General features: G+C 44.2%; 1 protein-coding gene across 3 annotated transcripts in view; it reads left to right on the top strand.

Annotated features, from left to right (window-relative positions):
• Positions 1-27,186, top strand: part of JAK1 (Janus kinase 1) — a 239,721-nt gene that overhangs the window by 195,296 nt on the left and 17,239 nt on the right. For all 3 annotated transcript variants that reach the window (XM_019449014.2, XM_019449015.2, XM_019449013.2), the window contains 9 exons: positions 1,103-1,226; positions 6,882-7,035; positions 10,700-10,863; positions 12,588-12,927; positions 14,472-14,657; positions 18,547-18,704; positions 19,194-19,317; positions 21,330-21,516; positions 27,011-27,117. In XM_019449014.2, the coding sequence (XP_019304559.1) occupies positions 1,103-1,226; positions 6,882-7,035; positions 10,700-10,863; positions 12,588-12,927; positions 14,472-14,657; positions 18,547-18,704; positions 19,194-19,317; positions 21,330-21,516; positions 27,011-27,117 (1,544 nt within the window). The remainder of the gene's footprint in view (positions 1-1,102; positions 1,227-6,881; positions 7,036-10,699; positions 10,864-12,587; positions 12,928-14,471; positions 14,658-18,546; positions 18,705-19,193; positions 19,318-21,329; positions 21,517-27,010; positions 27,118-27,186) is intronic.

Here is a 27,186-nt window from a genome sequence, read left to right on the forward strand (position 1 = left end):
ACCCCAGATATCTTGAGAGGCAGGAATCAAGGAGTTCAGCGAGATGTCAGCATGCCGAGGCATCTGTCTCTTTTTCACTCGGTGTGTGCATTGGAGAGAGTTCGTGCCTGGACAGGCCGAGCCTGGGAAGATCCCTGTCAGTGTCAGTTGTGCTCCAGATATCTGATTTGGGAAACTCCTATTACCTCATATTTTCATATATTTTTTGGTTAGGTTGCCTGTATCTTAGTTTGAGGCCTGGTCACAGATGAAAGTATCAGTAGTAATTATTTGCAATCACCTTCTCTGCTTCCCCCATGCTTTTAGATTACAGGTCTGTGTAATTTTAATTATGGGCTCAGAAGTGAATGGAAAGGTGCTTTCCTGGCTTTATAACCTCCTTTATCTCTCTAGTTCTTCTTGTGTCAAAGGAGGCAGTTGGTGGGGCAGGGAGACAAGGGAGCACTATTGGACTACTTTTGTTAAGCATATATCTTCTTGTGAGTTGGCTACTAATAAAAAATATGATAACTATACAGAGTACTTACAAGGTGTATCTATTAATGGTAACAGATTTTTATCATTGACAAAAATCACTTTGGTTATTTATTCCAACACATGATTTTGTGTGCTACTGCCAGGAACGCCTTTGCATGTAATACATAATCACAGTGTTAGAATTGTTTAAACATTTTCTGTAGGAGACGGATTGGGGGTTTCCTGAACTCCAAGGATGTTTCTGACTATGATTAGCAAGGTGCGCTTCAGGTGGGATCTGGGAACCTCTCAGCTCACGTATTTTTTCTTTTAAGTAGGATTTGTTAAGACTGTCATAGACACCGTGATGAGAAACATTGTTAGACTTTTGTTGTAAAATGTTTTTAATCTGGTTTGTCAGGAGCTATAGTATATATTCCTGGGGAGCCATAGTTGTTAATTATCATGATTAAAACTGACTGACTGAATATGGTTGGAAGTCATATTTACCCTAAGAGGATACAAAATGTGACCTAGATTCTTTGGATAAGAGAATTTCTTGTCTTTGTGTATATCATGCTTTGGAAGCAGATGGCCTAATGTATCTATCTTTAATTTTCTGATACGTGTTTTACTTTTTCCCCAGGTATCTCTCCTCTGTGTCACAACCTTTTTGCCCTGTATGATGAGAACACCAAGCTTTGGTACGCTCCGAATCGCACGATCACAGTTGACGACAAGACATCACTCCGGCTCCACTACCGGATGAGGTATGGGTGCCTGCTTGGCTTCCTCTTGCAGGGGGAGGATGACAGTTAGCTTGGAGGCCTGAGTCACTTACTAAGAAGATTTGTAGTCATTTTGTAATTGGTAAGTTTTATATTTGCTTGGTATGAGAAAGGACTTCTTCAGTATTTGGAATGCAATTCAAGATGAATTTGATCACTTTGCCACATTGTAGAAAAGAAATCATTATGATGCAGAGGGTATTTTGAAAAGAATTAGTGTACTATGGCAGAGTTTTTCAAGTGATGAGTCATGGTTATGAGTTTAATTTCATGAGTTGTGACCAGAATGTTTTTGAAAAAAGAAACAGGCAAGAATAAGTAATATCAGCATATATACATATCCCAAGAATATTGTTTTAAAACTTCTGTTTGAGATATGCAAGTGTATATACCAGCTCATGATACAATAAAATATTTCTTCTTAAGAGTTGCAGCTAAAGAGTTTGAGAAGCACCGCCTGAAGTGGTTCCCTATAAATTCCAGGTTGCTGTTGCTCTCAAGGGGTAGATGTTTTGAATGTCTCCCTGAGAATTTTTGCCTAGTGGGTGGGACTCTCATTTTTCTTCTGATAGGTATTGCCTTTTCTCTTGTATTGTAGACTTCCTTAAATGTCACATAGTCTCCCAAGGTGTCATAGGCAGTCACTACTTCACTGTAGTGTCTTGAGTTGATAAACATTTTTGCGCTGTTACCTAGAATTGAAAATGTTTGTTAGATACTAGTTAAGCACAACTGAGTGTGCTTTTAGCAAAGGAGCTTATAAACAGGGTGAATACTTTTTGAAAAGGATCTTGACTTACATAGATGTGATGAAACCGGCAGTTGCTGATGGAACGTAGGGACCTGCTGGAAACACCCTCAGGGATCTCAGAGCCTCTCCATGGTAGCTTAGATGCTGCTTCCTTCGGGAAGTTGGTGGAGTTGCTAACATTCTAGAATGGTCTGGGTGTTTTTCTCAGCAGCAGTTGAACCAGATCTGCTTTCTTTGATAATCATTCTAGGGCTGACTATTTTTTTCTTTTTGTACTCACCCAAGGTCTCACCTTAAGAGGAGAGGTGTGTACCATGTGAGATTTCTCGCCCCAGATTTAGGGAGACATTCACCCCACCCAGCTGAGCCTTCTGACTATATTTGGATTGTTTTTCAAAGTGTAATCTTGCTTTCTGTGGCCTGGGGGTTGTCTGTGTGAACCAGCATTGAAACGTGTTATTTGCAGCCGACAGTCTAGGAAGGGGGCATGTCACCGAATTCTAGTTCTTTCCCTCTAGGTTTGTCTACTTGGCTCAGAATTTGGAATGGTAGAACTTGGGACTTGGATAAGACCTGAATTTACCTAGTTCAAGTATTGTTAATTGTTTAGGGGTGAACTGATGTCCACAGTGGAGAAGTGAGTTACACAAAGTCACACACCTAGTGAATCCTCTTGTCCGCCCCAGAACCCTCCTTGAGGCACTCGTCTTTGTGGATTGTGCTAATACCTCACTATTAGGGGCTGTCTTTGCCTCCTCCCTGTTCTGTTAGCTGCCAGGAAGTGCACAACTACTTCATTTTTGGCACCTTGACTTTGTACCTGACATCGAGCTTCAACAGGATATTGCTTTGTTACCACAGGCCCTTTGAACTTGGAAGGAAAGATCCCACCCTAAGCTAAAACATTTGCATTACAACAAACTACAAAAACTTTGAAAGCTCCTAATCTCACCACTGTAGAAGGTGTCATATGAAAACAAATGTTGGCGACTATTTCAGTGGAATCCCAGCTCTATTTTGGGAAACACTCTGCTTCAATTATGAGATTCTGTTTTTGGATCATGATTTTTAATGGTTATTATTTTATAATGTGTCTTAGTATAAGATAAGCATATTCTTTTTTATGAAAAAGAGTATTTCCTTTTTCATTCAAATGAATTTCACTATCTGTTAGTAGAGTTCTGTAGAAACCTAAGGAGAATTCCTTGTGTATAATATCTAAACATAAACTTAGAATATGCAGTCATCTGTAATATAATTTTCTCAAAGACTTGCAAGGAAGTCGTATCTCCTTGATAGGTCTGTCTACCTCTCTCCCCCTCCCTCTTCCTTCCTCTGTCATTCCTCCATGCCATTCTGAAAAGAATCTACACAGCTATCATACTATATTTATTTATGCCATTCTTTATTTTTTTCCATTAGCATGTTCCAATCCTAGGAATTTGTGTGTGGCCCCAGTTTGATGAACATCTTGATGATTAATTTTAAAAAGGAACGTAGAGCATCTTTCCATGTGTCTGTCGGCCATCTGTATTTCTTCTTGGAAAAATGTCTTTTCATGTCTTCTGCCCAGTTTTTAATTGAGTTATTTGTTTTTTGGTTATTTGTGTAAATTCTTTATTTTGGATCTTAATCCCTTATTGGATATATCATTTGCAATTATCTTCTCCCATTTAGTAGGTTGTCTTTTTGTTCTGTTGAGGGTTTTCCTTCCCTGTGTACACCTTTTATTTTGGTGTAGTCTCAATAGTTAAATTTGTTTTTGTTTGCCTTGCTAAAGGAGAAAAGTGTTTCTGTGGCCGATGTCAAAGAGGTTACTGCCTGTATTTTCTTCTAGGAATGTTACAGAATTGTTGAATCATTGTACACCTGAAACTAACAGAACACTGTATGTTAATTATACTTGAATTTTAAAAACATAGAGTGTCTGTCTTCAGTGTACCTTCTAGTTTTGTCTTATTAGGGTAAAATTAGGAAGGTGTTGATTTTGGTAGTCACTGATTTAAAGGCTTTTGTTTTTTGTTTTGTCATCTTATTAAATAGAAAGCTGTCAGCCTTTGACTATGGGCAATTTCTAGAGATCCAGCCTTGTTTTAGGCTCCTTTCAACCTTTACGGAAGTGATGGAGCAAGTTAGTTTGATCTCCTCAGCCTTATCTTGTCTGAACATCTTGCCAAAAGATTTCCAAACTGAAGCTGGTCTCACAGGGCTCAGATAACAGCCTGGAAGAATGTTTTTGTTCAGACCCGACTGGAGATTGTGTTTTGCCCAAAGGGAGTATGTTGGGCCCTTGATTTACCAGGTCCAAGGACTCTTTCTCATAGAGACTCAGTGGGATGTGGCAGAAGAGGACCATGCCTTGGACCGGTTCAGGGAAAATCTGTCTTCATTGCTTCTCTTTCAAACAACCTCCTGCTTCCTAGAGACTCTTACTTTTCCCAGGTACCCTTCCATGTTGCACATAATTCTCATCTTCTCACCACCTTCCTCCACTACCAAAAGGAATGTACCTGTCGGCCTGCCCTTCGGGGAGAGCTCTGCTTTGTTTGTTTGTATAAAGAGTACCTGGCACAGGGTAAGTGTTCGCAAGCCCTTAGTTACTGTCTTCATTGTCCTGTTCGTTGCCTTTTCACCTGTCTCCTTCTAGACAGATCCCGAAAACTTCTAGTAGATATCTGGTTATTGTGTGAATGATGAGAACTCTCCATTTTGGACTTGACTCAGTAGCCAGAGGAGTTGGCTGTGTCCTTGTCAATTTTTTTTCTGCCCCAATGTCAGATTTTCCTGTATTTGCTCAGTTGGTAGAGCCAGTTCACCCTTACTTCCTGCCTATCTTGGATGGCTGATCCTGGCTGAGTCCTCCCATCCTGTGCTCCGTCTGTCCTTGAAAAGTAGATTCTTCAGTCTAGGGATAGAAGTGCCAGCCTCTTCATCAGCAGATAGCTGTGGGCACCCGATCCCCTCTCACATAGGAGAGTGAGAGGACAATCCCACAGCTGTGGTTTATGCTGCATGTGGGCTCCTGGATATGTGTTCTTTCTGTGTGTGAGTGAGAGCTACCAAAACCCACAGTCAAATTCTCAGTCACTTTCATAAGTCATAGGGAAGATGAGGTGTATAGAATCCCTGAAAGTTCTAAAATACTGATTTTACTTTTATACTAACTTCTGTATCCATCCTTCCCTCACCATGTTAATTGCTACTCCCTGAATTTGTTCATTCATTTCTTGTTTATTCATCTGACAATGATGTGTTAAGCAACTGTTATTTGCCCGGAGATTCAGTGCTGAGCAAGACCACTGAGGCATCTGCCTTCACAGAGCTCATAGCGTTGTCCAGACTATTGCCATAGGCATCTGATTTGGTCTCTGTCATTTCAGTCCATCTTCCATTGGGCTTTCTTCCGGGGCATCCTGTCTCACGTGATCTTGCCTTGCCATCTCCTCTGCCTGCTGTGTCTGGTCCAGGCTCTAAAGCTTGGGATTTATTTATTCTGGCCCCAACTTCCCTTCCCAACCCTTTCTCCCTTCCCCTGGCAGTAGAGGATGGTTTTTCCCTTGTTTGGCACCTCATCAAAGACTCCCTTATGTCCAGGGACATCTTATCTATTGGGCACAGTGCCTAGGGCTCATAATATTTTTAAAGACTCAGAAAAGTGTTTTAATTTCATTAAAACCAGAAAAAGAAATCCAAGCTGGATTATATTTATCTTTATATCAATGTGGTTGTAAAATACAACTTTTAATATTTTTTTTATGAAGGAAGGAAAAACTGGCCTCCATGAAAGTCACATTCTAGTCCCGCTTATGAGACATGCCCCTTGTATGTTTCTTTATTGTTATTGTTGGATTTGACTGGTTGCCATGTAGACATATAGACAAGGAACTCACAAGAGTATGGAGACCAGGCCCTTTGAATCCCAGCCTGGCAAAAGGGCCTGCCATGTGTAGGCATTGCAAATACAGCTCAGTGACAGATGTCTGAGTTTAGTGGCAGCACTTTTTTGGGAGGAAATTTTATTTGTTGCTTCTTTATGCCACGGTGGTTTTGCCAGCACACAGGCACGTCAAGGGAGAAAGACCCAGGTACCAGTTGAATCTGTAACCTATAGATGGCCTGCGCCAGCTTGGCTCAGTCACTTTCACACACTCAAGAACTCACTGCATTTCCCCTACAGGTGGCAGAGGCATGTAGTAGTTAAGAGAAGTGGCTTGGGGTCAGTTCACCTCACCTTTTGGAACCTCTGTTTTCCTTGGCTGTAAAATAGGAACAGTGAAACCTACCTTGAGCAGTTGCTGTAAGGATTAAATGGCATGAAGTGCTTATTAATTTTATTCACAGCACTGCAAGCTGCCGCTTGTAAGTAGTGCTCATGTATTTCTTCTATTTGTAACTCTATTCATTGTAAGATAAGCCATCAATTAAATAACAGCAGTCTGGGAAATAGGAAGCACTGCCACATTAACTGTGCATCTTGATTAGACAACGAAGCTACATTTTCTTGAATAGAAATGTTAAAATGTCAATTAAATAGGTCTTGGATTCAAGGCAGGATAGCATTATTAAAGGTAAAGGGAGTTGCTGGGCCAGCTCTTGCACCTAGTCAGCATGTTTTCCTATTTAGGAAGACGTAGTGGAAAGTCACTTTATCTCCTTGAGTCACTGACAGGTTCTGGCAGGATGCTGTTCACAGAGTGCTTGTAAGAGCGAAAAGAAAAAGGACCTTCTAACCAGTGACGTGCTATACAGTGGAAAAGCAAGCAAACGCTTCCTTTCCAGGGAAATTTAGCCTCCGGCATTGAGCACTCTGGGTACAACAAGGACACCTCTCCCATGCATTCGAATGTCCCCTTCCCCAAATTGACACTTATCTTCCTGCCTTCTAGGTTCTATTTCACCAACTGGCATGGGACCAATGATAATGAGCAGTCTGTATGGCGACATTCTCCGAAGAAGCAGAAAAATGGCTACGAGAAAAAAAAAGTTCCAGATGCAACCCCTCTCCTTGATGCCAGCTCCCTGGAGTATCTGTTTGCTCAGGTGAGAAGTCTGGGCCCGGGAGAAGCTGGAGGGCCTGGGATGGCTGAGGCATCACAGGTTCAGACCGCCTGGTGTGGCTGGACTCATTGGTGGCTAGGATGTTTATGGCCTCCTCTCCTGCTCTGCTCTGTCTTATGGCTGTCCTTGCTGCCCTAGGACTTGCCCAGAACGAGGAGGGAAGAGGCAGCAGTTCGGCATCCCAAGGGGCTGGTTGTCCCACTTGGGGATTTTCGAGGCATCACTTCTTCCCTGTTCCTTTCTTTTTCCCCTACCTCCTATCATTTCACTTCTCATCTGCAGTGCCTCCCGTGGAGAGAGCAGAGGGAAGCTGCAGGTGAGGGAGGATGTAGTTCAGTGGGGTGAATGGGGACATCTCAGCAGTCAGAGTAACGTTTGGGAAGGCAGGAGGTGGCCGCTCTGAGTCACAGCGGTAGTGGGGTGGGAAGATTAGACACTAGATAAAAGCCAGAAGAGAAGTTAGAGTCCCTGAATTGCATTCCCCAGAGATAACCAGCGTTTTTGGTGATCTGCTTCCTGATGTTACCATGCAGGTATATATTGTGTACCGTGTAGTTTTTTGAAAATACCCTATAATTTTTGTAAACTGCTTTTTTGTCCATTCTATTGATGATCCTTCAGATGTCAGTTAAAAATATAAATCTATGCTGTTTTAATGGCTTCATAATCATTCATTCATTCAACAAATATTTACTCCTGTGTACTCTTTGCTGAGGCACTGCAGATACTATGGTGAACAAGACAGATGTGGTCTCTGCAAGCAGCAGATACAAAATCAAGCTGGGCAAACAGAAAACAAGTAAAATGATACATATGGAACACATAAGAATGGTCAGAAGTGCTATGAAGGAGAAAGCTTTTGTGATAGAGAATATAGGGAGGAGGTTTGATTGGGAAAGTCTGATTTAAATAGTGTGATGGGAGAAGGTCTCTAAGGAGGTGACACTTCTATGAATCTGGAAGAAGAAGGAGTCTGCAGTTCTAAGGAAGGAGAGGGGAAAATATTTCTTCTCCATTAGAGCAGTTTTTCAATAGCACTACTGACATTTTGGGCTGGATGGTTTTTTGCTCTGAGGGACTGCCCTGTGCGTTGTATGACATTTACCCACATTCCTGGCCTCCGCTCATTAGATGCCATCTCACCAATTGTGACAATCAAAACTGTCTCCAGACATTGCCAGATCTCCCCTATGGGGCAAAATCTCCCTGGTTGAAAGCATCTGATAGATAGGGAACAGAATGTGGGAAGACTGTGAGGCAGGTGGGAGCTGAGAGGAGAGTCAGTGTGGCTGGAGGAGAGGAGGGTGATGGGAAGGAGTGTTACTGGTGGGGCCAGCGAGGAGCAGATCATGTGCCACGTTGGTCCACGTGAGAGAAGATGCTGGTTTGGCTTAGTGGTGGTGGCAGTAGAGTTTGGAGAAAAATGGTGGACCTACAATTAATTCTGGAGGGAGAATTGATTGGATTTGCTGATCAGTTGGCTGCGCAAGGGGAGAGAATCCGAAGTATCAAAGGTGATTTTGAGGTTTCTGTTTTGGGCCTTGTTTGATAGATAATGGAGTCGTTCCCTAAGTAGAGAAGGCAGGGAGGAGCAGGGAGGAGCAGGTTGGAGAAGGGTTGGGAATGAGGCATTCTCATTTGGAGATGCCTATGGAGAGATTTCAGGTAGGAAGTGAGTATGAGGCTGTTGTCCAGAGGACAAGCCCTCATTTATTAAACTCGCCTCCTCTTTCTGGACATTTTTTGTTTTTCTTAAGTTTCCCCTATTAGGCTGTCACTGTTACAGTAACAGGTTGTTGTGAACAGCCTCCATATGTGTTTATAGATGTGTTCTATTTCTTTAAGATACACTTTCACGTGTGATTTTTATGTCCCAGTTACATTCCATTGCACAGCTTTAGTTTCTGGCCAGAAAACTGGCCATTTTCAGATTGATCGTTTTTTATTCAACCTCCCAGCTTTATATATTCAAAGGAATAGTGCACCATACTTCAAGAATAAGTATTGCATTAGAATCTGACCTCTCAGAGGTTCAGGAATGAGTTACTTGAGGTGGTTGTACAGTGATATTTACAGAAAATCACAGCCAATCAAAATAGTTTCAGATTCTGCTCTGCTTCTTCACACGTTGCCGGCAGAGATGATTCTTGTTGGTCCTTAGTAGTTTGTGGAGGTTGACGGTGTCCTGTTCTTACCGGAGAGAAATAAATCCTATCTGGGAAAGAAAAACAGCTGCAGTGAGAACCCTCCATCCAGAAACCACTAAACTAAAGTCCCTTCAGAGAAAGTGAGTGTCTCACTTATGTGGAAACAGCACCCCTAGATTTCACACTACCTCTGTTCCATCGAGAGAAAGGCTAAAGATTTCAGTGTGCTTGACATTAGTAAAGTTGAGTGGCTACAGCACAGTGTTGATGAACCATAGCCCTGGAGTCACATCTAGGTTTGACTTTCCCCCACCACTTCCTGGGTCCCAGCTCCCACGGCATTCTGTCTTTCCACTTGACTTTGTTCTTTATAACTATATTATATTATATAGTTCTATATTAAAGAACTATATTAAATAACTATATATTAAAGTTCTATCTATATTAAAGAACTATTCTTTATAACTATAACTATATTGATGTTCTATATTCCTGTTTGTTTATTCTTCTCAACATGGAATCTCCCTGAGGTCAGGAACACAGTTTGGCTTACTGCTATGTATACCCCTGGCCCCTAGAATAACATCTGGCCCATAATTGGTTCCCAGTAATCAATAATTACCACATGGGTGAGTGCAGTGATGTAACTTTTGGGTGCCTTACATTCCTCATCTGTTAGGTAGAGGTGATGGATGATATCAGCACCTACGTCATAGGGTTGTTGGGAGGATTGAATGAAACAGTAAATAAAGGGAACCTAGCCCACAGTCTGGCACTGGGGCTAGGGTTTCACAAAGGGGAGGTAGCACTGACATCATCATTACTCTGTACAAGACAGGTGGTGTACTTGTACTCTGTATAAGACAGGGACTGCTCTTTAGCTTTTTTGTTTTTGAAGCCCTCACTGGGTCTTGGAATGCTGTGCACCTCCAACGGGAGTGGGGGGCGTATATTTTGGTGATATGTTTCACTACTAGAAACTTAACCAGCAGGTGTCGAAAAACTCCTGTGTGGCAATGATTCACTTGCCCTTTTTCTAACTCACCATCAGAATGAGATGTGATGTGCTGTCAGTTATACAGCCAGTGCCTAGGCTAGGATATCTCAGTATATGTTTGTGGAATTAACGAGCCAACCCCAGCCAGGTGTCACCCTCCCTTGCCCTGGTGCTGTCCAAGCCCAGAACGTGGTGCTGGCCACGGTCATTTATAGGATAAATCCTGCGAAAGGGCTCCACGTATTTGTGCTATTCAGCAGCAGCTCGCATGGTGCTCAGTAAACATTTGTTAAATAAATGAAATTTATTCCTGGGGAGAACATTTCCTGAGCCCCCTTGTGCCCAACTTTTGAGAAGGAGCTTTGGTGCCAGAGAATCTATAAACCTCGTTCGTGTCATCGCTGTTTTTCTGGGTGGCACCTCCCTGTGTGGGGAACCTTTCTCTTAAGACTAGAGACACAGAAAATCTGGTGGTTCATTTCTTTTCACCTCTGCTCCTAAGGGACAATATGATTTGGTCAAATGCCTGGCTCCCATTCGAGACCCCAAGACCGAGCAGGATGGACACGATATTGAGAACGAGTGTCTGGGAATGGCTGTCCTGGCCATCTCCCACTACGCCATGATGAAGAAGATGCAATTGCCAGAACTGCCCAAGGACATCAGGTAAATCTTCCTGCTGGCTGAAGAGTTGATCGTGGGGACAGTGTTATTTTTATACGTTCCCTGACATCTCAGTTTAACCCCTGCCAGTTTTTGGCTGACCCCTGCTCTCTGCAGCGCCTAGATCTTTTTTAGAACATTTATAAAAGGTAGCACAATTACAATCGTGTCTTGATTTTGAACACGGGCTCATGACCTCAGAAATTTGCACTCCGGTGAAAGTTCTAGATGAGCGATACCAATCAAATTGGTGGCCCACATACCTGCCCTTTGCCTCTCTTCCCATGGTGGGCATTGCCATCTGTCACGGCGTTTTTTCCTTTTGTGCCGGAGCTGTCCTGAAATCCTTCTGAGTATTGTTCTACAGGCAGCTACTGTCATCCACAGCCTGAACTAGAGTTCACTAGAGAGCTGTTTATCTGATGTGAAGGATAGTACCTCAAGAAAATGGCATTTATTTAAAATAGCATTCATGATCAAGTCTTTGTGAAGGTGTCGTCAAACTGCATAATTTCTACCTATCTGTATAATATTTGTATGTATGTATTTACCAAGGAGTTTCTGTGAATGTCGTAAAAGAAGACAGATTCATTTTGAAGAACAAGTTAATATAGCTCTTTTATTTGAGATAGGCAGCATGCACCTTCCCATAAGCTTCCTTCTTGTATCTTGCCCTTGAGCAGAGTCTGGAGCAGGTGCCGGGCTGCCCCCTCAGTGATGCAGGGCTGGTTAGATACATGCTGTACTGCTGCTTTCTCTTTTTTCCGTGACTTTTGCTCCGGGTACCTCCTCTTTACTTTTTCATGAGACAAAGGTAAAAAATGACAGCTCTCCTCTGATCTTCCTCTCTATTACATTAATCTGAAATGTCACAATATCTGTTGGGGAAAAATTCTAAACTTTACAATTTTCCACTGTCATGAAACCATTCGTGCAGCAGGGATTACCCAGGGCCAGATGCTGTCTCAGGCCTGAGAGTATTAGGCAGACTGGTCTCTCCACTGGTTTGGTTTCCAGTTTGTTCTTTCTTTCATGGGTGTTCATACTGTTCTTAAAACCGGCTCCTTCCAGCAGTCTGTCAGTTTGTCAAGACTCTTGTTAGTCATAGATACTTTCCTATTAGCACCCGCATAAGTAATTGATCGTTCAGTTTCCTTGCCAATCCATTTAATTCTTCTGGGACACTTCCACATGGCAGACACGAGGTCTTTTATATTTAATTGGATTTTATGTGTTTTTCCCATTTCTTGTAAAAGCAATATGTGATCTTTATAGAAAAATTATAAAACCTAAAAGTAGAGCCTACAGAGCATCTATAATCACTCTTGCCTCCTCTCACACCACCTTCTAACTGATGCTTAATCTTAATAACATTTGATATGAGTACTTAACGTGCACAGGAACAGTGACGCTGGCAAGCAAAAACACAGATAAGTCAATTTTGCTGCCTCCCTTTGCAACCCAGAAAATTGGATGATACTTGTAGGAATTCCCATCTCAGTACAGTCTGTGAACATGTGCTTTTCTTTCTCTTTCAGTCCCTGTTCACCTCCATCTCCTTATGATTTTCAGCCTAGTGCTTACTCCATCTAAGACCCTCTGGGAGCAGGTCCTCCTTTCCTATGGGGCAGTGCATGGAAGGAAGATTTCTAGACTAGGTTGGTTTCTGTACTATTCTATGCTGGCCTGTGCATGACATACAGACATATTTTCCTACTTTGTTTTAGCTACAAGCGATATATCCCAGAAACATTGAATAAGTCCATCAGGCAGAGGAATCTTCTCACCAGGATGCGGATAAATAACGTTTTCAAGGATTTCCTAAAGGAATTTAACAACAAGACCATCTGTGACAGCAGTGTATCTACTCATGACCTGAAGGTGAAATACCTGGCGACCTTGGAGACTTTGACAAAACATTATGGTGCTGAAATATTTGAGACTTCCATGTTACTGATTTCGTCAGAAAATGAGATGAATTGGTTTCATCCAGATGACAGTGGAAACATTCTCTATGAAGTGATGGTAACTGGAAATCTTGGAATCCAGTGGAGACAGAAACCAAATGTAAGTGGTGATAGGTGGCTGGTGGAAGAGACCATCCTGTGTCACATACCTATTCCGTTTATCCTGTTGGGATTACCCATTTGCATGTCCATCACCCCTGTCAGACAAGTGTCTTCAGGTTAGAGACCATGTATCATTCATCTTTTATTGTCTTCACGAATATTTATTTATTCTAAATAAATACTTATTGAGTTCTATAGGGAAATAGAGAAATGTAACAATAACATATATAATATTAATAATAATGGCAGATATTTATTGAGCACTTACCATGTACTAAGTACTTTTCTAAGCATTTTACATGTATTACTCATTTATTCCTTAAAAAAAAAAAAAAAAAAAAAAAACAACAACAACAGAAGAAGAAAGCCTGGAGGGGAGTCCTATTGTTGTCTCTATTCTATAGATGAACACAAAGAGGCTCAGAGAAGTTAAGAAACTTGCCCAAGGTCATAACTAACTAATAAACAATAGTGCCAAGAGTTGAATTTAGACTTCTGGCTCCGTGAGATAGGGTAATTGATTTTGCGATTTAAAGCTGCTTTTTTAAGTGTTTGCTGGATGAGGCAAGGGAGCAGAGTGGTTTAAAAGCATGGATTTTAAACCTAAATAGTCCTGGTTCAGGTCCTAGCTCCACTATTTGTAGTTCTGTAGCGTTGGGCGTTCCTTCCCCTATATCAGCTACATATTACTCATCTGTAAAATGGAGGTACTTAATGTATCTGCCTCATGGAGTTGTTGAGAGAACTGAATGTCAGTCAGCACAAAGCCCAGCATGTAATAAATGTTTGGAAACTATTATAGCTGCCATCATCATCGTTATAATTATCAATAATAATGTTAAAGCCAAGGCTATTTTTATTTTCTCCTGGTTTATTCATGCTAAAATAACAATGCCTAAAACTTAACCAAGTGCTTTTTATATAGTAGATACACTGTTAATGAGAACTAATCCTCAAAGAACCTGGTAAAATATAAGATCTGTTCTATGGATGGGGAACTGGAGGCGCAAATTGATGACCTAACTAGTTAATAACTGGCAGATTATTCAAGCATGGGATTCATACCTTCTTTTGAAAGTTTCATCTTGGATATTGTTAGAATGTTAAGATAATCTGTGATAGATTCTAAAAGGAGAAAGCTCATGTTCTGTGCAGCCACATTTGGGAAGAACATGTTCTCTGCCTGTGTTGAAATATCCATCAGTCCGGAAGTGAGAGGACCTGAGGGTGGATGCCTGTCTAGTGGGCAGTTATTTCCCTTTCTGACTTGACTGGTACAATAGAGATGTTGTAAAGAGTTTATTCAGAGTGCTCATTAAGGTCCCTGCCAGGTATAAAATCCCAAGATTCCCTGATGGGACACTAAACTGCCATCCTAAGCCCACATGTGCCACCTGTTCTAATTCCTGTGTAGATCCAGGCAGGCTGGCTTTCTTCTCCTTGAATGTAGCCTCTGTTTTAGTTTTCCAGAAGGGTTGACCTTTTTTGCCAATAGGAAATGAGAAAGCAACTTAACTCTGGCACTTTAATGCATCTTATCAGGTTGTTCCTGTTGAAAAGGAAAAAAACAAACTGAAATGGAAAAAGCTGGAAAATAAACACAAGAAGGATGAGGAGAAAAACAAAATCCGGGAAGAGTGGAACAATTTTTCTTACTTCCCTGAAATCACTCACATTGTAATAAAGGAGTGTGTGGTCAGCATCAATAAGCAGGACAATAAAAAAATGGTAAGTTTGCTCTGGAGGCAATTCTGTTTGGATCCAGTGATAAGAGGCAGACTTTGCTGAGGACAGTTAGGCAGCACATGCTTGCAGAGCTCCTGTCCTAAGGAGAAAATCTGATGATTTTCTTTCTTACTTCAGCCAGAAATCCCTCTTGCTGACATTGGCATTATCCATGTTGGTTTTTGAGTTATACTGGTACGTTCTGGAGCCTTTCATTGGTCTTGCCAATGTGTATCTACTTTTCAGGATTTGCTGCCCTCCCAAAGACATTTTAGCATAAATACTTAGTTCACAAAAGTTAGTGGATTTGAAGGAAAACAAGATGGGTGAATGTTAGCATTTCCTCCCAAGGGCCCCTGTGCAGCCTCTCCGCTGAGTTGGGGGAGCCTTCTGGGAAGAAGTCTCCAGGAAACCCCGCTTTGCACTTCAGGAGCCTGTCAGGCTGGTGGCTGTGCCCACAGTGGCAGTCCCCGTTACGGTGTCAGGCACACCCAAGTGACTCCGGACAGAGGAAGGGGTGTTCAATCTCACTTCCTCTTTTTTGGTATCACTTGAGGACATGATCTAGACAAGCAGGCCACTTTTGGCAGGGGAAGTAGGAGCGCTGCCAAAATAAACATGTTTGTGTTGGGGAAGTCATGGCCGATGGCACGTGGAGAGCACAGGCAGCTGAGGCGGGTACTCGTGGGGCGAAGGTAGTCAGCACCAGGGAAATACCACGCTTTGCCTTAAATGTGGCAAATACTCTGTCAAGACGGTAACATAACATTCAGTGTTGGGAACGAATTTGGTGATAGGGTTGAGAACAGATGGTCACTCTTTTATAGCTGGTGTAACTTGCCTTTTTGTTACACCTTTTAGATAGCAGTTTGGCAACACGTGCTAAAAGCCTTGAAAATATTTATATATACCTCTATTTGGGAACTTAGTGCTGTTTTCCAGAAACAGAGATGAAGCCAGTGGTCTGTGCATGAGAATGTACCCGAACAGAATTTACAGAGTAAAATCACTGAAAATTACCCCAATCTACAATAATAGGAGAAGAGGAAAAATTCATCACAATTCACCTGAGTAGTAAAATACTATATAAACAAATTGTTATTTTTTTTAGTAATATGGAAAAATGCTTTGTAAATGGAAAAAAGGAGAATATTAAACTATCTACAGAACGGTACCAGTTTTGTTCAAAACATTTTTAAAAGAAATGCATATATGTATATACACACACATGCTCTTAGAAAAATAAAGTATTAACAGCTGTTAGGGTCCCTGGATGGTTAAGCGCCTGACTCTTGATGTCAACTCAGGTCATGATCCTATGGGCTCGTGAGATTGAGCCCCGAGTGGGGCTCCAAGCACAGTGTGGAGTTTCTCTCTCTCTCTCTGTCCCTCCCCCCACTCATGCTTGCACTCTCTCTCTTAAATAAATATTTTAAAATATATTAACAGCTGTTATTTACAGTGGGATTATGAATAATTTAAATATTTTTATTCTCCTTATCTCCCTCCCCCTTTAAACAATAAACATAAGTTAATTTCATCAGGAAACTAATGAAAAATAAAGTGAAGGGAGAAGCAGTAGAGTCCAGATAGATGTTAGTGGGAAGATGGAGAATGTAAGGAGGAAGAAGATAAAAATGAGTGCCATTTATTCAGCATATCATAGCTATAAGGCTGCATTCTGTGTTGTGTCTATACTATTTTATTTAGTCCTTACAAGGATCTTAGATGTAGGAATTTTGGCTCTGTTTCTGGGCGGGGGGGAGGGGAGGTCTAGACTGTGGAGAGGTGTGGAAACTCGTGCAGGGTCACGGAGTAAGAATGTGCAGCTCCAGCTCCAAAGCGTTCTCTTCCCCAGAGACTGCAGGGAGGAAGAGCTTGGCACAGCCGTGGTCGGGCTCTTCACCTCGGTCAGACCCTGAAGATGCATGTAGCAGAGGGGAGAAGCCACAGCCAGCTGGTACCGTGTCTGTGAGCCCGCCCCATCCTATCCTGGCTGACAGTCACGTTGGGCACCGCAGTCAGCGCCCGCTCGGACCACAGGGGCTGGCGAGTCTGTGGCAGCTGCAGGAGGAAGGCAGGGAGAAATAAATACTTCATCTCCTCTTTACTGCATTTTCCTCTACAAATACTAGCTCTTACTACATGCCAGAACTTCCTGTTCTAAATGCTTTGTGAATGTAAATTCTTTCCATTTTCACCGACCTTATAGGTAGGTGTATTATTGTCCCTATTTTACAGAGGAGGAAACTGAGGCACAAAAAGCTTAGGTACCTTGCCCGAGGTCACACAGCTCTAAGATTAAACCATTTGAAATTGCCAATATTTGACAGTTTTTGACCTGTAAAAATGGCAATTGCATGTGCTTAACCATAATAGCAAGTTGGAGATACTAAGATATGAACCCACGTAAACGGACTCCAGAACCTGTGGGTTAACACTGTGTGATGCTTTCTCTTCTTTATCTCCTTCCCCTGTCCCTTGCCAGCCATGGGATTTCCAAGCCCTTTGACCAGGCAGTACTTTGGCTGCTGGTCTTTCAGGAAAGCATGATGCTAGCATGTTATCAAACTATATCTTGATTTATCTCTTCTCTCTGCCTCTTCTTGACGTCTCCCATTTCCTCAGACTTCTCTCAGGGAAGTGCTTATGTGGTCTCGGTCTTTTAGGTGATGGGGGGAAGGGCTGCCCGATTCAGACCATTTGCTCTGAATTTGCTCTTTGGGGATCTGCAGGTCAATGCCAGGTAACATGTGAAAGGAAGCACACTTAGCACAGAGTCTCCTTACTGAATAACCATCTCTGTGGTGGCCTTGGCCTCCTTGGCTCACAAGTCTAGAGCTGACCCTTCCTTTGGCAAGGTAGCTGTCATTAGCCCCACTTGCCTGCATCCTTTCTAGTTGCTTCTCTCCACCCCTTTCTCTTTCACTGATTTTTCTCCTTTGTCTGTTTTTCTTTGCCACCAGCCTGTCCTTTCTCCAGTACTGTGGGCAGAGTCTTATACTCACATGCTATTCTGCCCTCAGAAGACTCAGGTGCTTTTTAATATTCTTGTGAGCCAAAGCTCTAAATGGCTTTCCATTCCCCCCTCCATCAGGAGATGTTCCTGGTTGAGCCCATGGCTTCTCTCAGATAGGCAGTTTTTGTTCAGGGCTATATGACCAAGACAGAAAAAAAATTCACCTGTCTTTATCTCCAGGCATTTTTTTTGAAAACCTTCTTTCTGTGGATATTCCTTCTCTCATCTCCATTTTTGCCTTTGTTCTCCCACTTTGAGTAAGACTCTCTGCCGCCTCCAAACCCTCAGAGGTCTCTGGACTTAATCTAGCAACCTCATCATTGTCTGGGACCATTCCTGGATTAAGACTTCGGAGTTTCACCTTCTAGACCAACTCCATATGAGATGAAGCATCTGTGCCTATGTTTCCTTTTCTGTAAAATGGGTGCTGAGTCAGTCATTGCTTAATGCCAAGACCAGAGTACCACTTCCATATGCTTTGCTGCTCCTCCCTCCACCTCTTTTTTTTTTTTTTTTTTTTAAGCTCTCTGTACTTTTATACCTGAGGCAGTCTTGTTCCTCCATCTAGACCCCTGTGGCAGCCTCTCCATAGGTCTTCTGCCTGCCATAGCTGCCTGTTCTGCCCTTCCTCCCATGCAAACACACCATACCTCATCTGGTAGTTTGAAGATACTAGATGAGAAAGTATGGAGAGTCAAAATCCTGTATAAATGCAAGGGGTACAGTTATTGTCAGCAAAAAGTGCTTCCTTTTGAGGTCATGCCTCATCCATTGTGTTTTAAATATCTTTTCACTCTGTACCTCCCCATAAAGTCAGCTGCTTGAGGTAGTAGGCACATGATGTAACCACGGGCATGTCTTCTCTCTCATCAGGAACTGAAGCTTTCGTCCCACGAGGAGGCCTTGTCCTTTGTGTCCCTGGTAGACGGCTACTTCCGGCTCACAGCGGATGCCCATCATTACCTCTGCACTGATGTGGCTCCCCCACTGATTGTCCACAACATACAGAATGGTTGTCACGGTCCCATCTGGTTGGTTCTGGAAACTTTTCAGTTCCCTTTGGTGTGAACGGAACCATATTTTAGTGATGGGATGTGTGGTGTCATCAGTTGATTAGGTTGGGGCCAGTTGAGCATGTTGTTTAGGACTTTTTTGGTGCCTTCTTTTCCATCCCTCCCTGCTGTCTACTGGTCAGGCCTTCCTGCATCACCTTTGTGGGGGGGGATAGCTTCTGTCAAGCTGGAGACCACATGTGTAGGGAAGTCAGGGTCAAGCTGGGCTCAGTGCCTTAGATGGCAGACGAGTCCTCTTTCTAGACCTTGGAGACTTGATACGTGTTGAGGCTCCTTGGCATCTCAGCTTGCCTCATGTGTCCTCTCAGACAGGACTTCAGGCCCCAGGTTGGGTAATGGGATGGGCGCATAGGACTTGAGCCAGCTTGGGGAAGTGGCTACTCCAAGGGATTTAGAGTGCTGTCATCGGTATGAACTCTTTCTCCCTTTCCCTTTCTCTCCCTCTAGCACAGAATATGCCATCAATAAATTGCGGCAAGAAGGAAGCGAGGAGGGAATGTATGTGCTGAGGTGGAGCTGTACCGACTTTGACAATATCCTCATGACTGTCACCTGCTTTGAAAAATCTGAGGTCAGTCAGGCCGAGTCATATTGGCCACATGTGTTCAGTGCAGCCAGCCTAGGAGCTGCTGCAGAGAGGACCACCTGGGGGGAGCGCTGGGGTGGGGGTAAAAAGCCCAGGGAGATAGACACCCAGAGAAATGCAGAGCAGGATGTTGAGCATTATAATTTTCTGAGAGATCCCTGGCAGTTCTGACTGGAACAACCCCACTCTTCAAAAGGAGACTTCCTGAGCAGCCAAACCCCGAAACTTTCCTCCTTGTGGCCCTTTCTTTCTTCCCTCAAGAGACCCATGTCAGGGATCCACAGCAGCTCTGGAAGGTAGAACATGGCCAGAAAACCAGTTCAGACCAAACATTTGTCATTTAGTGCATTTGTTCGGTGACAGAATCTCAGACACAGAGCCACGTCTGTCTGTGGTACTCACAGGTACCAACCAGTGCCAGGAAGGCCAGCTTGGCAGCCTGGCCTAACACAGCTTTCCCTGGATGGTAGCTTCAGATATTTTAATGGACGACTTGCCGTGCCATGGTTTGACAAGTGGAGATGACTCTACTTAGTGACTCTACAGTAGCTGGAAGCTAGCAACGATGTGAGAGATACCCAGAAAGCAAAGATAGAAACCAGAATTGTTGACCTTACCTCACTAGACTACAATACTCCCTTTGTCATTCATGCAATCTTAAATACAGGAAATGGAATATTTTAAAAGACCATGAGTTTTACAGAATTAGTCCAGACAGATACACTAGTGTTGACTGGGTTAGCACGAACTGGGAGAACTAGGATGGCAGGGGGTGGGGCTGCAAGGTGGAAGTGAGCACATTAGTGCACCATAGCCCTCAGACACTGGATGGAAAAGTACTGGAGAAGACCTGGGGACTAGACTCTGTTCAGAGGGGGAAGAGGAAATGGCAGAAGGAACCCAGGGCTGTCAAGTGTCTGGGTACCACTGCCTGCCTGGGAGCCTTCCTATACAGCAAGGCCTCGTGGCTGATACGGCCACAGCGGGTCAGAACTTGTCGGCTTTGTTGTATGGGCAGCATGCCTGTCTTCTACATTCATCAGTCTGTGAAGGGAGTAGTATAATGTTGTTAATATGGATGGGCGCACGAGACAGCCTAACTGCCTTCTGAGGTGGAATCGGCTTGTGCTGGACCAGGAATGTCGATGACTCAGGAGTGTGGTCCGCCTGGTGTCAGATTACCTGGGGAAAACAGGATCATAGATACGATTACTGGCACAGTTCATTTTAGCTCACCAGACACTGTGCTGACCACTTTACATGTCCTCATTTAAACCTTATACTGACCCTGTGAGATTGACCCCGGCATTATCCCCATTGTACAGATGAATAAAAACCAAGGCTTTGCGATCTTAAACATCTTATCCTAGTATATACCATAAGTAGATCTTTCCGACCTTCATCCTTAATGACTAAAATATTTATCTTTGTACAAAAAGTGCCCGTGAAGGAAAGCTGCTTATACTTCCTCTCTGTGGTACTATAGAATCTGGAAACGGACCAGACCACTGACCACCACCTCCCAGAGGGGTTCTCCTCAAATAGATGCATGGCCTGGAAGGGCTCAGTTTGAGAGACTTCCTGGATAAATGTTGTTATAGTAATGATTATTTCATGCATAATAATATTTGCAAACCTTTACAAAGCACCTTCTAAGTTTTTTACTTTGTCACGCAGTCACAGCAACGTTCCTGTGAGGTTGGTTTTTCCTTGAACTCCATCTTACAGGTTTAAAACGGGGTGATGCTATTGTAGAAGTCCTGCTGTGTTAGGCTTTCTCTCTAGTGTTAACTCTCTTTGATCATTGTCTTCTTCTGGACTTATTTATTGTTTACTTGTTTGTAATAAATATTTATTTTTGAATAATTATAGATCTACAGAAATGTTACAGAGATAGTACATAGTTCCATATATCCTTGTTCAGCTTCTCCTGTTGTTGATACATTTGCCTGAGCCTTTTAAAACAAATCATTTCTGGTCATTTTCTTGAATGGCAGGTGGTGGGTAGCCAAAAACAGTTCAAGAACTTTCAGATCGAGGTGCAGAAGGGCCGTTACAGCCTGCATGGCTCGGACCGCAGCTTCCCCAGCCTGGGGGACCTCATGAACCACCTCAAGAAACAGATCCTGCGGACGGACAACATCAGCTTCGTGCTGAAGCGCTGCTGCCAGCCCAAGCCCCGAGGTCGGTCTCCCCTGGCCAGAGCTGGGCCCTGTCCCTTCGCTGATCCCCTTTGCCCCTTGCTGATGCTCTAAGACACGGATCAACCAGAAGCTGCTGGTTGGTTTGAAGAAAGTGGCCCCTCCCCACAGTTTCTAGGTGTCCTTCATTTAGTTTTGTTACGAGTCTGTCCTGAACTTCAATCCTGGGCCTCAGGTGTCAGCATTGTCTATAGATAAAAACATACACCTTTTCTTAGCATCTCAGGCTTTGGAAAGAGCATGTTTAGGATTAGTAAACAGAAGCTTACCACTTTCCTCTTTAAGGTAAAATGTTCCCCTGTGAGTGGTTTATTTTCTGAGAAATGTTCCTAGTATATCCTCTGTGGGTCAAGAACTGTGGTAAATGCAGAGAATCAAATGCCTGACACTCAGGCCCCTCTCTCCAAGGGTTTCCAGTCTAACATAGAAAATGTTTCAGGTAAACAAGGCCACCGCACTACGTGATGGCTGTTTTCATCAACACCTACATATCAGACCTCAGGCTTGCAAAGAAGTGCATGGTCAGAATCCCTGAGTCGTGGACTGGAAAGCTGCACAGAGGTGGATCTTGAGCCTCATGTTGGACAGTTAGCCTGGCCACTAGATAAGGGCTTTTCTAACAAAGCATGTGTAGGGGCAGTGTGGTAGGCCAAAGCAGGAGCTGCAGAAGAACAGGGGCTGAAGGGCTAATGCATTCAGTGAAGTTAGAAAGAAGAGGTAGGATGGTACGCCTGGGCAGCTCAGCTGGTTGAGCGTCCAGCTCTTGATTTTGGCTCAGGTCATGATCCCAGGGTCATGGGATCGAGCCCTGCGTTGGGCTCGATGCTGAGCATGGAACCTGCTTAAGATTCTCTCTCTCTCCCCAACCTGTGTTCTCTTTCTCTAAAATAAAATAGAGTAGGGTAGAATAGAATAAAATAAAAAGAAGGGGCTGATGAGACTGGGAGAGGGCAGATTTGGGTCCTAGGAGGCCTTGGATGCCATGCCAGGGAGCTGAGTGGGGAACCATAGGAGAGTCAGGGAATAAAGTGGATGGGGGGTTGACGGACTCAGCTCTTCTTTTTGAAGCCCCATGGTTAGTGTCACTGATACCCTGCAGGTGAATTCATCACCTCTTAGAATGTGAGAACTGGAAGGACAGTTAGGTATCACCTAGTCAAGTGCCCCATTTTAGAGGTGAGAAAATTGAGTCCTGTAGAAATGAAGTGAGTCTCACTGAAGGTCAGGTCAAAGAGGGGTTTGAGTGCCAGTCTACTCCAGATAGTTTTTTTGACATTCCCATAGTGTGAGGTGCTGCCCTACATGTGTCACATCCTTCCCTCAGAAAGGGTCAGGCCTCAAAGAAAGGGCGGGCAGCGCATTTGGGATGGGCAGGCCCCAGTAAGTGTGGTCGAAGACTCTGAGGAGTCTCTTTATCTGACACATCTTGTTCTTTTAAGGGAATTTGTCCGTGAGCCTTTATGTCAGGGGTGGGCAGAGGATGCAACACCGGGACAGAAAGGGGCCTGGGTTCTTGATGTTTGAATCACTGTTTGGTCTCCCAGCCACGGGGCTGCCACTGCACTCAGGGAAAGAGGAAGGTCTTGTGTTCTTGTTGATCAGATAGGGTTTCCTGCCAGCTTCAGGGGTAACTGCAGCCTTTGTTTTCATGCTTGAAGATGTTCCGTGAGGGTAAAAACACATCTGCCACTTGGCCCTGAGACCTTGGCCTCAGAGGGAGGTAAAATCTTAAAGCCCAACTACCCTATTTACTTACATAATCTCTCTTCCAGGTAGTACAGGCAGATTGGTGGTCTCCGGGTAAGGTTGGGGGGGATGGAGGGCAGCAGCCACACATAGTGAGAAGTGGTGGCAGATGGGAGGCTGGGACAGGATTTCTTCCCTGGAATTAGCTGGGTAGGTCTCTGGTGTAGATTCCTGCCCTTCCCAGTCCAGACCTGGGAGCCAGTAGCCATGGCAGGAAAAGCACAGGAACGCATTGAATCCCTCTCTCACGGCTTCCCTTGGGGCCCCTGGAACTCCACACTGAATGTCCCTCCCACTTGAATATGAACTATTCAGACAGGCTCTGGGTCTATCTTACCACCCTGTGACTCGTAGGGTGGGTACACAGCACCCGGCACGGAATCCACGTTCGCTGATGTCTGATAATTACGGCAGTAGCTACCATACTGGTGGGTACTTAACTAATTTCAAATGCTTTACGTGCATATTTGCATTTATGCCATCTGTACAATAGCTCTTTGTAGCTGTTACGGAGATGTGGAAATTGAAGCCCAGAGAAGCTCAGTGCCTTGCTAGTGGTGTCAGTACTAGTTATGATAAAAGTAGCAGCAATTTATGATGACGATGGTGATGGTGATGGGTACTATCATGTGCCAGGCCCTGTCATTCAATCTTCCAAACAACCCGGAGTATGTTGTAATCGCCATTGTGCTTGCCCAGGTAGTTCGAGCAGGAGTGGGGAATTGAACTCAAGTCCTCTGACCCCACCTCAGATGGTCTTTTCCCTACATCACACTCTGCAAATGCGCAGGGGCAGCCATTAACCCACGGCTGTGGGGCAGGGGCCAGTTCTCCTGACCTGGGGGAGAGGAGGGACTGCTGGGGGGCTTAGGGAGAAAGGAAGAACAAGCTCTGAGGATGAGGCTGGTTTCTGTGTGCCCTCAGAAGCCCTCTGTCTTCCCTCTACCACCTGCAAATTAGAGAAGTGAGGAAATCATGACTATTAAAGAAGGTCGTTTTGGGTTCCTGAATGCCTCTGCCCTCCTAACTCTAAGGCTCTGATAGCCAGACTCTGACCTGGGTTTCTTACTTGAAAATGCAGCTGAGAAGCTCCTCATGGACTCAGTGAAAAGCAGGCAGCCCTCAGAGTGGATGTGACAGCAAAGCAAATCCACATCTCTGTGTCTGGTCCAGCCCCACGACCCCTCTCTAGGCCTGAGGGCGGCCATGTCAAGAAGGGGATAGGGACCCAGCAGGACTCACTGCCCTAGTCATCGCTGACCCACATCCTCATCTGTGGAGTCACGCTGGGTGTTTGATTTCTGCAGCCTTTCGCTCTGACACTGAAAGCTTCTGCAGGCCGTTGCCAACCAGCTGGTACAAGGATGGTGACGCTGACCAGGATGTAATGTTGGTCTTAACCACAATAGCTACCAGTTTTGGAGTGCTCCCTAGATGCCAGGCACTGAAGTGAGCCCCCCCGTGTGCATTCTCATTTATCCCTCACAGCAACCTCACAAGGGGCACAACTGTGTCTCCCATTTTTCCAGTGAGAAACCAGGCTTGTGGGGGTTTAGCGGCTTTTCCTCACTCACATGGTTGACTTCAGTGCCACATTCCCCGTAGCAACCATGCAGATCATCATCCCGTAAATGGTTCCTCTTTTCCTTCTCCTCTCTCAGTCCCAAAGCAGCTCTATTGCCCTGACTCTTCCCTGGGGACACTTTTCAAGTGGCCCTTTTTGATGTCTTTTCTCCAGGGCAGTCCTGAGTTGGCCTGTTTGAATCTGATTTTATCCAGGTGATTGCATGGAGTCAGGGTAACAGAATGGGGGAGAATAGACTCTGGAGAAAGGGTACCCAGAATGTGATCACAAGGGGAATCTGTGTCTGAACCTAGTTTCTGGCTCCCAGAACCTCCTCTGAGGTTGGTGTTATTACCATCCATGTTGCCGATGAGAAGATCAGTGTTCAGAGGAGTGGAAGGCACACTTGTCCAAGGCACACAGTAGGGGCAGAGACAATTTGAACATAGGAGGACACCAGTTCTCAACTCTTAACCACTATTGTACAGATTTTATAGTAAGTAGATTTAAAAATCTAACTTAAATTTTTTTTATTTTATTACAAAATTAAAAAAAAATTTTTTTTTTAACGTTTATTTATTTTTGAGACAGAGAGAGACAGAGCATGAACGGGGGAGGGTCAGAGAGAGAGGGAGACACAGAATCTGAAACAGGCTCCAGGCTCTGAGCAGTCAGCACAGAGCCCGACGCGGGGCTCGAACTCACGGACTGCGAGATTGTGACCTGAGCTGAAGTCGGACGCTTAACCGACTGAGCCACCCAGGCGCCCCTATTACAAAATTTTTTAAGAATTTTTTTTGTCTTTGAGAGAGACAGTGCAAGCAGGGTAGGGGCAGAGAGAGAGAGGGAGACATAGATTCCGAAGCAGGCTCCAGGCTCGGAGCTGTCAGCAGAGAGTCCAGTGCCAGGCTCAAACCCACAGACTTTGGGATCATGACCTGAGCCAAAGTTGGATGCTTAGGGGTGCCTGGGTGGCTCAGTCGGTTAAGTGTCCAACTTCAGCTCAGGTCATGATCTGATGGTTCGTGAGTTTGAGCCCCGCGTCGGGCTCTGTGCTGACAGCTCCGAGCCTGGAGCCTGCTTCGGATTCTGTGTCTCCCTCTCTCTCTGCCCCTCCTCTGCTCATGCTCTGTCTCTCATTCTCTAAAAAATAAGTAAACATTAAAAAAAATTAAAAACAAAACAAAAAACAAAAAAAAGGAAAACAAACAGTGCCCTGCAAAGAAGTGAGGACTTGAGAGACCATGTTTGAGTTACTTGGCCTAATGTAGGGACCTAGTACTTAGTGCTCATGGGTGGAGTTCTTCCAGAGTTCCAGAACCCTCTCACTGCCAGTCTGAATCTGGAAGGTGCTCTCTTTCCCCACAGCGACATAGCTCAAAGTGGCTCCATGGTGGGAAGTCTCCTTCTGTGGGTTATAAATTCCATCAGCCTCCTGTGCTCACCCTTGCCCAGCAGATTTTGTGAAGTGTTCAGTTTGCTGTTTGAATTAGTGGTATTTGGGGATGGTCTGCTCATAATCTGTACATTTATATAGCACCTCCTTGGAGTCAGGCACTGCTGGGAGCCCAGAAAGGTTCAGGCACAACCTTCTCTCTGGATTACTTGTCCTGTTTTTTTACACAAAACCAGTGTTTTTCTACCTTCCTAACTCAGTTCCCCTCACTCCCCAGGCCCAACGTACTGCTTCTTCCTCCCTCTTCAGCTCTCATCCTTCATCCTGATTATTCATTCACACATTTAACAGATACTTACTGAGTACCTACTCTATGTTCCAGGCTGTGGAGGTAGAGCAGGAAATAAGACAGATAGTGGCCCCTGCCTTCGGGGAGTTTCTGTTCTCAGATTTTAAAATTTCACTTCCTTAGGCAAACCTTCCCTGAGTTCTGCTGCCACAACAGACCCTGCTCTCGCAATCTTGAGAGCAGCTGCACAAATGGGAGCTTTCCTTTCGATTGGTTGATTACTCGATTAGCTTAGGCTCTGTTATTTGCCTTAGCAGCTCCTGGAGGGCAGGAATCAGGTACTTAATAAATATTTGTTGAATGACTAAACCAACAAATGTACAAATGTTGTGTTCAGCAAGCCCCATGGTTCGGCAGACGTTGGCCAACTGGGATCTTGGACCTTCGCTGCCCTGCTCAGTCTTCTTCGTTCTCTCCCGCAGAGATCTCCAATTTGCTGGTGGCTACTAAGAAAGCCCAGGAGTGGCAGCCTGTCTACTCTATGAGCCAGCTGAGTTTTGACCGGATCCTCAAGAAAGATATCGTGCAAGTGAGTCATTGCTAAGGTTCCTGGGTCCACCTTGGTCCTGCCTCCCCATGGCAAGCAGTCTGAGGATTT

Source organism: Panthera pardus, unplaced genomic scaffold (assembly GCF_024362965.1).
Source record: "Panthera pardus isolate Hobbes unplaced genomic scaffold, ASM2436296v1 HiC_scaffold_11, whole genome shotgun sequence".
Taxonomy (NCBI): domain Eukaryota; kingdom Metazoa; phylum Chordata; class Mammalia; order Carnivora; family Felidae; genus Panthera; species Panthera pardus.